The sequence below is a fragment of the Spea bombifrons genome, chromosome 2, assembly GCF_027358695.1.
Source record: "Spea bombifrons isolate aSpeBom1 chromosome 2, aSpeBom1.2.pri, whole genome shotgun sequence".
Classification (NCBI taxonomy): Eukaryota; Metazoa; Chordata; class Amphibia; order Anura; family Pelobatidae; genus Spea; species Spea bombifrons.
In genome coordinates, this window is record NC_071088.1 from 117,137,891 (window position 1) to 117,153,099 (window position 15,209).

Sequence of the window (15,209 nt, forward strand, 5' to 3'; positions counted from 1 at the left end):
TGATCATGGATTTCCTACTGATCTTGCTTGAGCTTAGCCTTTCCTGACTACAGTTTAGGATTACCCCTCATTTTACACAAATAAGCAAACTGTACCAGGAGGTTCAACTGAAGGGCGGCACAGTGTCTACCATAGTCATCATTATGGCATGGACTGGACTAGTTCTTGCCATAATGAGTGTTACATCCAGTCTCTCAACCATCGACCTCTCTCCTACCACCTCGCTGCCAAACAGTATGTTATTTGCTATGTAGTTGCTATGTAGTTGCATAGTAACAGTTTAAGCAGACAGATGCTGGTAGAAAGCCCTGTAAAGTTACCTGGAGGGTGATTATTGGCCAGTCCCGGCCAGCTGCCCAGGCAGGTGAGCATGTAGTAGAGTTTTTTATATGAACTTTTATATGGATACCTCCGCACCGTTTTTTTGGGGTTTTTTTAGACTGTTTGATTTCGCTGGTATTGTATAAATGTTTTTATGTGTTAAGGGTTTAAGGCAGGGTAATTATATTTATTTTTACTATAGGTGTTATTTGGGGTATATTTAAAAGACCTCTCCCTAATATCCAGTCAGTTATGTCAATTTGAAGGTACTAGACCTTTTCTATATAGCTTTCTACTTAATTTAAAGTAGCAAAGTTTTGGGGTTTTCTACTTGTATTTTATTGTACTCTAATCTTTTTATTCACTCACTGACATTTCTTTGGTTAAATTATTAAATTGTAAACTCCCATTTTCATTCAAACTGTCAGCCACCCACATTCGCAACACAGATTTGAAACAAAGAGACTGGTGTCTCTGTGGGTCAAGTGCCTGAAACAGTAAACCTCAAATAATGTCATTAAAAGTCGAATTTTTGTATTTTAATGTTTTTATTACGTGCAAAAAATAATACAATTAAATGTAGCCAAGTTGAAGCAATTTGGGATTGACAAATTTACATTTAAATTTTACAATATTTTGTTCCACTCTATAAAGGTAGAAATTGTATCAGCTTTTGGCATGTCTGCTGGCGATACACTTTTAGTATGTGGCTCAATCTATTTAGATCACTGTCACTGTGGAATGTTATCCACCATATTGAATTGTTTATTAATATATACCTTGGCTTTTTAAGATACTGATAACCGGGTTTGTTCCAGATGCCATACTTCTGTGTTAGCTTAATTTCACTTCATTCTGACATTATAACGCCAGTCTTTAAATTACAAATAGATATAACCATTTCAATGAGTTTCCCTACTCAAACACAGTTGATTCTTTAAGGCGATGATAACACCCCAGTATGCATTTGCCCCTTTCCTTGCCTCCCAGCTATTCTCTGTGTGAGAGATGTGTTCAAGCAAGCCTTCTGAAGGGGGTCTAGTGAGACCCTCATCCTGTGCACATGAGCAGAATGCTCTTCCATTGCTTTTATGCAACCAATCAGTGTCACTAAAACATCAGCCCACGATGATGCATTCTGCTGCAGCCCCTCCTAATGGTAAGTAGTTTGTTTGCATGTTTATTTAATGCATAGGAGTACTCACAAAATACTTGAATATGCCTTCTTTGTTCAGGAGGTTGAAGTGTTCCTTTAACTGAGAATGCATAATAAAGGGATTTATTAGTACTTTAGGAATGATTTTTGCACTGGAAGTGACTCGTGGTGAGTATATAATATGGGTGCAGGTAGCAGGAGATGTAATGAGGTTATCTGTAGAAGAAGACCACATAGACCCTGTAGTGAGATCTTGGCCCTTCATGTCCCCTCTGGATCATTTGAGGACTCTTACCACTTTTGGTGGCACCTAGCACTGTGTTCTATACTAGGTGATTAGAATTTTACAATATTATACTCGCATATTAATGAAAGATACTGTAAGCAAAATAAAAAAGAAAACGAAGCAAAATTATGTATAATGAGTATTCATTTTACTGTTAATTATCCAATTCTACAGAGCTATAAATATGTATTATGATAATACAATTACATTTCTCGGATAAATTTAATTGTTTAAACTGAAATCCACACCCACTCAGTTTCAAGCGCATAGTTACTATTATAAACCAGATTAAAACATAGACTGCCACCCACAGAAAGGCACACAATATAATACTTCTGTTATTATCTTTTGGTTTGGAGATATTTTTCATGCCACGCCTTTGCAATAGAGCTTTATATACCACATATCATAGCTGATTCTTATTGTTCCCCGGTATATCAATGAAACCCACTTTAGTTAAAGCTATTGCTATAAAAGATAAAAAGAACAAGTCTTTTGTTTTGAATGACACCGCTGACTTGTACACAAAATGCCCTATTTCTGTGGAACTCTAGGATGAGTCTAGGTCTCGAAATGGGGTGAAATATGGTGTTTCTAAGTCGCCTTAGAAATTATTATTAGTGAAGACGCGCTGCTGAGTCCCACGGATTTTGAGTAGCACTAGGAAACATTTCTTACCAAGACACACATAACTTTCTCATGTTGCTGAATAGTTTATTGAAAGCTCTACCCTCCAATATAGGGGATATGTAACAGAGTAATTCAATCCCTTCTGTGAGTTTATAGATCCCACAGGGGAGCACTTCACATGTTCTTGTTAGCAGACCATGATGTTTATAGTCTAGGAAAAGAAATGATACGGCAACCCTGGTCCTGAACCATATTTGGGGTTTAACACATGCCTAGAGTATCTATGTGTAGTATTTGGTCGATTATGAGACAACTCTGATTAGGATATGATAAGATGACCACCCCAGACTTTAGATTACTATTATTATTTATTGTTTTATATAGGGCCATCAAATTCCATAGCGCTGTACAATGGGTAGACAGGACAAAACAAGTAGTATGTAACATAACAAATTGACTAACAGAGACAACAGGTGAGGAGGGCCCTGCTCAAACGAGCTTACAGTCTAGAGTGTAAGGGATGGACCAGCCACACTAGTAAAAGTATTGCGGGAGAGGGACTAGGAAAGGTGAGCTAAAGGAATATGGGGGGTGTTAATGTGCTATGTTGTAAGCGGTGTTGTAAATAAGTGGGTCTTGAGGGATTTTTTTAAGGAATGAAGGCACAGAGAAAGACAGATAGGCTGGGGGAGAGCATTCCAGAGGATAGATCTTAATGAAAAAAAAAGTAAAGACAGACAGATTTGCAGAGAAAAAACATTTCTGAACCTCTCTTTCTCCGTAAATCCATCTGTAATATTCTGGCCTCTCGGAGTACTTCTGCAGAAGGGCGGAGCGACGGCGCGCACGACGGAGACTCTCCCTTGTTCCTCCAGTCAGGGGAGAGGATGTGTGTGCGGAGGCTGGGGAGAAGCAGATGAAGAAAGAAGACAGAAGAACAAGAAGAGACAAGAGAAGAAACTGAGCTGCAGAAAAAGAGACAGGTACACAGAAGAGGTCGGCGCAGAAGGTAGGGAGACATTGAGAGAGAGAGAATGAGAGAGCGAATGAGACCGTGAGAGAGCATGAGAGAGTGAGTGAGATTGTGACAGAGGGTGAGTGACAAGCCCCTAGACTTAATCGGCTGTGCAGCAGTACTGTGGATCTGAGGTCTGAATAAAAAATTACATCAATTATAAGACAAGGTCGTTTTTGCTCGAAAAATATAGTCTTATAATCGAGCAAATACAGTATTTAAGCATATTTTTCAGCTTTGATACACAGAGAGCTATATTGTTCTCTTGCAAACCACAACTGCTTACCAATTATTAAAAGTTTATTTTTATTCAAGCGATATGTAGAAATAATCAGTTGTAATTATATCTGGTGGAATGAACTTGAAGCTAATTACACTATTAATTCCGTCTTTGGTGATCACAAAAAACATTTTTGACAACGATCTAATTTTAATTAAAAAAACAAAACATTTTTATCTTGTGTGAATAGAATTTATTACCTTATTGATAGAAGGTGCATTGGTTCATTGATAAAATGGCACATGGTAGCACAATATATATATATATATATATATATATATATATACACACTTAAAGGGGCTCATCTTGTATTTAGAAGAGTGGAACATATGCTTTGTAATACAAGACATGCACTCAAGAAATGTATTTCCTCAGGGATCTCATTGATTCATTGAACTCCAGTATAGTGGCTGTAAACCATATCTTAAGTCCAAGGCTGGCACCAGAAGTGTGGCCATCGAGGCTACGCACTCTTCATTTGCAGGGCTGTATGGGACACAACACTGTCTGTCCCTTTTTTTGGCTATTTTAGCTCTGTATATTCCCTTGAGGGTGAAACAATCGGAATTGTTAGGAAATTAAAATAATACTTTCTGGTGCATATTATCCTTCCATTACATCTACTTCCAAAACGAGCATGCAAAACAAGATTCAACTTTAATTATTAATACAAAGAATCCTGTTTATTATCAACAATCCTCTATGTTTTCATTTAGAATACTTGAATACAGAAAGTAAAAAAATTCACTGATATGTTTACCGGCATATTTAGAAGAACGCATATATATGTATTTTAAATCTCATATGGGATCCATATATATGTCATGTGGTTAGAACATCTTATCAGTTTGTATATGAATTTTGCATCTGTTTACCATGGTAACAGATCCGTCGTTTAAATGGTTTTATTAATGTACATGATCTTAGTGGTACCGCAGCATTTTATTTTATTTTTTTCGTTGCTATGGCGTTTCTCCCATAGCTGTATGTAATAATGTATAGATTTATCTCGGGCGCACTAGGGATTTATTCTGCTGCTTTTGTTAGGAAGCAACAATATTGCATGCAATATAGAAACTATATATATATATATATATATATATATATATATTTCTTGGAAGTGACAGATCGTTAAAATACACTTCGGAATGCTGTAAAATGTTCTTAACACTTTCTTATAGCTGCTTTGGGATGTTGGTATAATTTATGGATTGTGAACTGTTACAGAGTTTTGTGGAAATGTGATTTTATTATTTTCTTATATAGTTATGTATATTTTAGAAACTGGTTATCACCTTTGAGACAATGAGTTTCTCACTATGATTATATTTTTCATGTGAGAACATTCAATACGTTAGCAAAGGGATGGTGTATGATGTATACATTAGTATACTTATTATTATTATTATTATTTGTTTTATATAGCACCATTAGATTGTGCAGCACTGTACAAAGAGTACACATGACTTAACAATTAGTATATATAACATTACAAGTTGACTTACAGAAACAACAGATGAGGAGGGCCCTGCTCAAATGAGCTTACTTATCCAAACTGGCTTGTACATTTGTGTTCACCTATAGCCTGTAAGGACTGGTTAAGGCTTGAGTCTTTACAGCCAAAATAATAGGCCATCAACCAACCTCCATGCCTAGATCTTTTGCTCCTGGGTCGGGGCAAAGACATTGGTGGCAAGTCTCGTGAAACAGACTTACTCTTTAAGGAGCATGGGCCTTTGTCCGCTCCGGGGTATGTTGGGCCAGTTATATAGCAGCTGGACGTAAATGGTAGTAGGGATTATAAACGCCAAGCACACCTTGATCTGTATTCTTCTCCTAATCCAAACACATCCCTTCTTCATCAATAAACTCACAATGACATGAACCAAGAAAAGATATAACATTAGATGCAAATAATCATCTTTTTCTATTAGACTTGAATTCCTGTTGTTTCTGCGTTGCTGAGTTATCAGCAGAATTCTCACACTGCGTGGTTGGTTGGGTTTATCGGATCCTGTGTCCTCATACATTGACATTTAGACATACACCATCTGTATTACCACATGGCATTGTATATAGAGATCAATAATGGAAGTAAATAATGTCTATCCACTTCAATCTATTTATCTACTGGCAAAGGTATATTTAGGGTATGTTTTGTTGTCCCATTACATGTAAACAGATTGTATGACTGTTGTGAAATCAGTGTCACGTTTCACCAATCCATATATCTACCATGTTTGTGTGCTCAGTAAATGTCACGCTGAGATGGCTAGCTGCTCTCCAGTTTATTCTTTCCGATAAAAGACAATATAATAGATACATGGGACCTTATAACTGTCCCTCTGACCTATATATTAATAATAATCACAGGAAGTCATTGTGTAAAATGCAGTACCTGATCTATACAAATCTTTGTGATATGCTCTTGATAAAGTAGTGGGATCACACATTGGCTTCCCAACACCCTGAGTATTTTAAACTAAACAAACTCAACTTTAACAAAACAAATGGTAACATAATTCATTTAAATGGAAAAATACATGTGGTTAAAGGGACAGTCTAGTGCCCCATACAGATCCGCCAACGAAGAATGCGTTTCAAAGTACTTTGTAAGAACTTTAGAATGTGTTTTATAACCTGTATGTTATACTTATCTCTAGGTTAAACATCGTCCACTCAGGGGTCCAGTTTTCATGCCACATGTGGCTGTCTGAGTGTCTAAAGTGTCCCTTTCAACACACATTTTGTTAAAACTAAATTAATGTGATGCACGGAGTAATGCAGCTGCACAGATAGCTGTAATTAATGCTACCTTAAACTGAAGTGGACGCAGTGGCATGAAACTGTATTCACATATGGCCATGTCTTAGGTCACACAAATACATGTCTCCAGTGAGTTTCACCGGCCGTATCAAATGACATTGCGGTAACATTCCCGCTACTTTGCCAATAACATTGTATTGTATACAGGACGTTAAATCAATGAAGAGGTTCACGAAATAGATAAAGTATACCTCCTAATTGTTCCACTTTAGGAGGGACAGATCCCATTTCGGATCTAATCTATCTGTCCCTATTTCTTCCCCTGTGTCCCCTATTTTCTAGGGGTTCAGTAGATTGAGGTATGGTGTTGGGAGGTATGGGCAACATAAGCTGTCAATGAGATCAGATTTTTATTAAGATAAATGTGTGTGTGTGTGTATATATATATATATATATGTTGCTAAGCAAGAATATGATACTCAAATGGCAAAATATACACTACTTAACCGGCTGTATAAACGAAAGCCAGTATTGAGAACAGTATAGTATTAAACAAAGCAAAAACTGTATATGTAACAGAGGATACATATATTCACTCAGTATGTTTTTAAATTTAAAATGAGCAAGACACAGTTCCTATTAAAAGTCCTTATTCATTATGTATGCTGTAAGTCTGAGATGATGTAACGTGAGATCAAGAATAAACAAAGGACATCATCTAATGTGAAGCCATATAGTCTGGTCCATAAAAGCTGTGGCCTGCATACAGTTCTTAAAAATAAATTCCTGTTGCATCACAATTTAATCATGTATTTGTTAATGAAGTCCTTGAAACATTAAGTAATAAGATTCCTTAGTTTGTTGTCATCATGAATGCCTCTTTACCCACATTCTGAAATTAAAGGTGTATTCTTATAGGAAGCTGAATTTTTTTGACACACAATATTAAATGCAGCACAATGTTATCACATAAATGTATATAAATATTTTACCGGGGCTATAGAAATATATAAAAACAGAAACATAAAACCATCTGGTGAAAATGATTGTACTTGTCTATATGTAAATACTGCCATCTAGTGGTAAATTTAGAAAATGCATAATAAGCTTGTTCGTCTGGAGGTATTTAACAGATGCTGGACACTTAATCAGTATGTATATTTTTTGCTTTTGTTCTCAGAACTCCAGCTGTTAGCTGAGCATCACCTTTGCAAACAAGGATCAGAAGAAGAAGGGAATCTACAGCGTCAAAATAGCTTGGATGACAGACCTAATCTAGGGTGTTGTTGCCATGGCAATACAGCTCCAAGTGAAACTACACAACATCAGGGTAGCTGTAGCTGCTTCAATCATGATGGACAACAGAAAAATAACTCACCGGGAAAGAGACATCTTGATAATTTAGAAAGTAAGAACTCGAGCTGTCATACCAGCAGTAGGTTTCAATTGTATTTTGAGAGTTATGTAGAATATGCAGACAGAATGTATTTTGAAATTCTTTGATCAATACATCTTTTGAATGAAGAAATATTTACATAATAACATGTTTTCTGATTAAAATGTTCCTGATGAAGCTACACTTTAAAGCTCAGTGCTGTCATAACACGCAATGTACAGGGCTTTTTTTATGAATGGAGTTGCCCAAGTCCGAGGCGTTTTTGAGGGTGTCACTGACTTAGAGTACACAATAGTCTTTAAGTTTTTTTTAATAAAAAATGACTACTTAAAATGCAGTCTTATTACAAAAAAATACATAAATAATAATACATAGCAAAAAAATACTTGGAATATTCCATTGGTTAATATGATGATAAGAACACTTTTTGTGCTAGACACCTAGGGGTAAAAGATAGCGGCATCCAAGAAGGAGATGTAGTAAAATGTATTCTCTATGTTTGGCATATCGTGCAATAACCTGAAACATGCTCGCTGACATCACAACGCATGGTCGGATTTTGTGATGTAAAGTTTACGAAGTAGATGATGTAGCTCACTGCTCAGAGAACATCGTTTTTCTTGCAGAAAGTGTATTTTTTGCGATTTTCGCAAAATAGGCATTTTTACTCACATGTAGTGGATAGATGAGGGGAGGTGGGATGAGACCAACAGAAACTAACCAAGGAGAAGACATAATAAAATGGATGAGGGGGAAGATATATTGCTATGTACAGGGGGCGCATCAGATGGGGCCCTGGGGCAACACTGTTACAAGGGCCCCCCTCCAGAATAATTTTATCCATACACTCTAGCAAGCCATTGGCTGCCCAGGGGGAGTATTACATTTCCTCTCTAAATGTATGTTACATATACAAGTTTTCCCCCCACAAAACTGCACAACAGCATTTCTACATGTAGCCAAGCAGCCATTATTCAAGACAATTATATACTACATCCTTTTTTTCTATATATTGGTCTCTGCATTGTATCTATTCATTCTGACCAGGACAAAAAATGTTTCCATGATATAAAATAAATAGGCATATATTTTTAATTCTAGGAAATATATCGGATGGGTCTATGCAAAAAAGCCAGGAGGCTGATACAACAAAACAAAGCAGCCACATACATGACAAGTAGATCCTGAGAGAAGTGTGTTACAGAACATCGAGTAAGTACATTGGTGACATATAGACACAATGTTTTTTATTGTTATAGATGAAATTAAAAGCTGGCTGCTATACTGACCTGATCGGCCTCTCTTGCTCTTATATCCAGTTTAGTTCTTGACTAATTTAAAACAATTATTCGATAAGTACCTGTATTTCAGTTCATCATCTTGGATCAGGATAGAAATTATAACATGTCTACAGCAGTCACCAGTCTTGAGGGTTGGTGAATACCACCCGTAATCTTAATTTTCCATGGGAAAAGAATATAAAATCTGAATTAAGTCATTTTTATGTATCTAAAGAAGTCTTACAGCGTATCGTCTTGCTGACGCATGTTATGTTTTGATTTCCACACCAGGTATTTTGGAGCCAGGAAGTGCAACCCACGCGACCCCACGATGCGGGATGTCGCACATAATGGATCCAAGGAGGCCTCTTGTTGAAAATGATTTTTCTTTGTCACCTCTCTGCTGCTAGGGGATCCTGCGTCTGCACTGAGCCTGGAGCAATAATTTACAGGTCCCTCTAGCAGCAAAGGAGTCAATGAAAAGAGTGTTGTGTTTGATACACTATGTCTGTTAGTTTTTGTATGGATGGGATGTTTTTATAAGCAGAAGGGGTACAATTGATGACTTTACTCAAAATGAACCTCTGATGGGGTTGTGACAGGTGGTTTAAATATATATCACAATATAATATTTTATTCATTATCCATTCATTTTTTGCAATAGCCCTTAGATTTGTGTGAAATTGTGCTTTACAACTTTAAGCAGAAATGGATTAATTACACTCCTTGAAGCTTGTGAGGTTTGCTAGCCAACAAGTGTAATATTTTTTTGAGATTTTTAGTTCAAACATTTACCTCATGGAAGCTCAGTGGCGGTCTGTGGCAAAACATTATCTAATCAGTTTCCCGCCCTGAAGTTCTCCCCTCACAATGTCTACCTGAACCAAGCAACAACAACATGGAAGAGATAACCTAATGAGAAAAGGGGGTTAAGAAATCTTTTCCCATGGCATGCACCAAATGGGTTTTAATACAAATATATATAGTGTTTATTTTAATCAGTAGACATAATTAAATTTAGTGTTTCGACATATGAAATATAGAATATGTGGGAGAAGTGACAAAGCAAAGTAACTTTAGACATAGAAGCATTACATTGGTTCTTCAGACGCTGTATTGTGTTTTAAATGTGTAATTATAACAAAAAGAAGAACTAGATATAGTTACCTTTTATTAAACATAATTAATTCAAAGTATTTTTTGCCACCCGCCAATAAATGGTTCTATTGAACATTTTAATAACTTTGACCATAAAGGATACAAGTTACTACTTGAATATTGAAATACACAGGGTATCGTGTCAGTGTCCCTATCCCGTCTTGTACTTAGGTGATCAGAAACTTTAAATAGAGGTATTCATAAAAAATATATATACCACATACTTGTGCTAGAGTACCACTAGGATATCAATTCCTAAAAACAGTGAGTTAGACATGTACTTTGGGGCTAACTATGCTGTTTCACCTAGACATATAAATAGTTTTCAGCTCCTGTGGCAAATGCCCAGTTGGCTGCTGGTGTACAGTGCACTATACTCACTGAGGTGCCGCAGTGTGCGGCCGCCGTCTATATATGCCTGGCTACATGCTATGTGATCTTAAAAACGTTGGCAGCCACGCTTCTGTCATTTGGTGCCCACTGGACTTAACATGCCAGGGCCATCTAGTCATCTCCATTTCCTAGTCCCCGGAAATTTTGACATGATTGATGTATTTCTGGGAAGGGTTTGGTTGAATAACACCCATCATGTTTTCACACATATTTATATGCTTTAATTCATTAGAAACATTAAAAGGCACTATTTTAATTTGTGTTTGCATTGAAAAAAAATACTATGGCTTTTAAGGAAGGCCTTTAGAACGGCCAGATTATACAGATCCACCTTCCTATGGGTAATTCTGGTGCTAATAATTGGAGGCAGGATTGGGAACATTTGCAACCCAGAATGAAATCATTAAGTTTAACTGTGAACCCAAGTCCTGATGGAAATCCTCATACCTTTAAAAAAATGTCTTTTCTTCTTTCCTTTAACCCTAAACTACCATGTGCCTACAAAGCAGTTAATCAGTGATAAGATGACCATATATAGATATAGATAGATATCGATATAGATATATATACATATACACACAACATTCACAGTGTAATCTTGCTAATCTCATGAGCCCATGTTTATAGAAAGTGCCCTTCTTATAGAGATAAATAGGTGGTTTCACTCAGATGTCCTATATGTTAGTCTCAGGTGTCCTTTAATATTAATGTCAACACTAGCATGTGCAAATTTTAAGATATGCTTCTTATCTACAAACGATAGCCAATTTGGTAGCATTTTCTCTTGGATGGTGGCTTTTTGTGTTTTTGTACCTTTTGTTAACATTGATTTTGCTCTTTGAAGTCTATTTGCCGTTTTTGTTATCTAAAAATTGGGCTTTGTGTTATTGTAACTGCTTTATGTAGCAAAGTTGTATTGATGCCTCCCTTTTTTGTGGGATAGTAATAATAATCACTAATTAACCAATCATGAGACAAGAATCTCCGTAACATTCATCTGTTGGCGGTCATTGTAGACTGGAATTCAGATACTGTGTCCAGAATATGACAAGAATGTGAAGGGGTTTTATACCATCTTAACATATGATTTCATAATGCGTAAAGGCTTTGAAAGGTGTGGTTGAATGCATTATTTCTTTATTTTATTAGTTTCTACATTTTTTTATTTTATTTGAAAGAAGAAAATGTCACCTCCTAAAAGTTCCAGCATCCAACCAGTTCTGTGAAGGTTGCTAGCATGGGTGGATTTTTCTATTACCCCATATGTAGTGTTGTACTAATGAAGCTTAAATCACACACACATTCATTGTACCCTATTTGATTTATTTTCTGGTATTGTTCTTTAAAATTCAGAGGCACCACTGGTTTTTGTACCTAGTCTGGAAACCTGGCCCTGGCTAGTAGTCCTTTTTTCTATAATGAAAAGTTAATTGGTTTTTACAGCTCAGTAGATCACACTGAATTGTTTTAACTATACCTTAATTAAACAGACTCTTCCTAGGACTGGCTGGACAACTTGATGTTTTATTAATCTTAATAGATACACTTGTGTTACCTTGTGTCATGCATCTGTTCAAATTCTATTAAATTATACTTACTTGATACTTATTTTGTGATATTAAATGTGATTAATGCCCTCTATTAAGGTGAGCTTTCCTTGTGTATTTAGTGCTTAAAATACATTATTTAAAGAAACAGACTTTTGTGAAACGTCTCAGACAGAATCCGTTTTAACTTCTTCGCGATGAAAGACATTCCATGCCTTCTTCATGACAATGATCCTTCATTCTAACATCCTCCATTCTAGCACAGGTAAGTCTTTTTGATGGTAAAGAGACAGTGTAAAGACGCTCCACACTAGCACCGTTACACTGACACCATTTTAATGCCCAAATGGAAGCTTGGGCATTAGGTTCCTGGGGTATTACAGCTAACACCAAGGGAAATGTTGGACAGTCCAAAGGAGACCTTGGAAGCTGTACACAGACCCTGCTGGGGTCTCTGATGAGCCCCTGCCATTAAACACAGAAGGAGTGATCAGGAAAGCAAGGCTGCTTAGCACTGGGTCTTGAATTTTGTGTAGTTATCAAGCCAAGTTTCTTCCTTTTAAAAAAGTGAATAAAAATATCTGAAGCAAATAGTTAAAATAAAATCAAAAATAAATATAGAATCCTTGTGCTGTCAATTTGGCATCTTTAGCGGTACCTGCTAATACAAGAGAATTTTTAATGATGTTGCACCCAAAACAATTGGAAAAACAAATGAAGTGAAAAAAATTAAAAGTTTTTAAAAAGCAACTCCTCATACATTTTCCATGATAAGTACAAAACTTGTTTTGCCAATATTTGAAAATATATATATATATATATATATATATATATATATATATATAATTAAAAAAACCCTATAATATATATGTGTGTGTAACTTGTGTGGGTACTCTAAACCAATGAGAGGGATCTCACAGTTGAACAAAAACCAAAAGAGCTAAATATACATTGGTGCATAAGTGTAAACATGCAAAACAGCCTTGGTCCTTAAGGACATAATCATATTAATCTTCAGTTTGTTTACTGTATGAATTATGTGATTCATTACCCCTCTTTTGCTGAAGGGACAATGCAATATTCATTCATGAATGGGTTGGCATTCCTTATATTCAATACACAATACACAATTCGAACATACAATGGGAATGGATTATTTAATTTTAATGTTCTATGTCATCTCATCTTAATGAATAAACCCCAAGGGGCATGTATAAATGTAAAAAGCTCAGAGATGGTATAAAAAACATAAAGCTCCTTATGTTTAAGCAAAGCTCCTATGGTGGTGTTCATGTAGGATCTGTGCAACACTGCAATAGGCACTTTTTTCAGAAGGAACTTCTTCTTAACTATGTCAGTGCTGGCTTCCAGCATCGATCTGCGTCAAACTGGGTTCTCAGAGCCAATTCAAAGTATCACTGGAGCCCAGGTAAATATGAGGGTGGTCCTGGTTCACATGTAGAAACTCCCTCTATAATAACAAGTGTTAATATTCTGATACGAATTTAAGGATACATCAGCTAGAAAATAGAATGCTATTACAGGCTAATTCTTTCACCATCCTGTTTAAATTTATCTGTAAAGTTTGCACACTATTCCGCTGCCAAACAAAATATAATTTTCATTGTATTATTTCTTCTCCAGGTTTAGAGAGACTAGGTGGGGTTTTTTATGTATTAATGCTATTGAAACTAAAATATAATAATTGCAATAAAATCCTGTCCTACACCTAACAGTATGTATCAATATTTATTTTGGTTGATAAACATAACATATAAATAAAAAAGAAGCAACAAATAATGCTGTTGACATGTGGGCCTTAACAGCAACATCAAAATGATTCCTGTGACGTAATGTGTATTTTATTTATAATATATACATTATATATGTGTGTAACATCTAGTTAAAGGTACAATGATCACACTAGTTTATTGGGTTCTATGTTAAGAATGCTTTGTCAGCCATGTTTTGTAGAAAGCAAGGAAGTGTAACTGATAATCAACTACTTGATCAATTTTTATATCCCCCATAATGCAGGATAACATCTCATAATCCCTCATAATGCAGGCGATGGTCAGCAGCATGTAAACATTATATATGTCCTCTCAGCGATGAATTGCTTCCAACTTCTTCTCAGGTTGTGGATCAATCTGCTTCCCTTTCAGAGCTGACAGCCACCTGTGCTCACAAAACCTTTACTGATTACTGGCGGTGCGGAATATGAAAACAGTTAAAAGAGAATTTTTAAACACCATTCATCATTCCACACTTCCATACTTATTTTCCTTGTTGCCAAACACATTTTAAAGACAGAAAGTTATTTCTCCCCATCTGTGCGCCTCATTCACAAGGGCCTTTATTTTTGAATATCTTAGAATTCTGCTTTCTATTCCTTATATTTACAACAGCTAGTTCTGCTTTAGGCCAAGTGCTGCACATCTTATTGTTCAAGAGTCTCTTTGTTATGTGTAAAGATATTAATATTACTTTTTGATAGCGCTGTTTATCTTATTTGATGTCATTTGAAGTAAGCTCGACAAGGTGGCTATTAATAAACTACCCGATATATTTATCAACATTGGAATGTATGTTTATATTATATATTTGTGTACCTGTTAAACTCATAATTTCTTATATTATCTCAATATGGTAGTATAACTGTATTATTTAGGCACAACTATTTAAAGAATTGGCTCCTTCATTTATTTATTTATTTATTTAATTCAATTATTTCCTAAAAAATTAGTGGGGGACATTCTACTGCAGTTGCAGTATATCAGTAACAATCGTAACATAATCTATAGTTGTACAGCTTCTTCAATCTACCACAGTAAATTTTCGTACCAGTTCATACCAGCAGCATGTGCGTCCACAGGATTTCTTTCTGGGGGGGGGGTGCAAAATATCCTCAACTTTACCCTCTCTCACCCCACAATCTCCTTACTTCATTCCCATTGCCTACTGTTGTTGGCTCAGGAAAG

The 15,209-nt window shown here is 36.0% G+C and overlaps 1 protein-coding gene across 2 annotated transcripts in view; it reads left to right on the top strand.

Annotated features, from left to right (window-relative positions):
* Positions 1-9,858, top strand: part of PPP1R1A (protein phosphatase 1 regulatory inhibitor subunit 1A) — a 55,162-nt gene extending 45,304 nt beyond the window's left edge. For both annotated transcript variants that reach the window (XM_053455931.1, XM_053455932.1), the window contains 3 exons: positions 7,635-7,862; positions 8,952-9,062; positions 9,422-9,858. In XM_053455931.1, coding sequence (XP_053311906.1) covers positions 7,635-7,862; positions 8,952-9,031 — 308 coding nt within the window. In that variant the 3' untranslated portion in view covers positions 9,032-9,062; positions 9,422-9,858. The remainder of the gene's footprint in view (positions 1-7,634; positions 7,863-8,951; positions 9,063-9,421) is intronic.
* Positions 9,859-15,209: the final 5,351 nt, after the last annotated feature.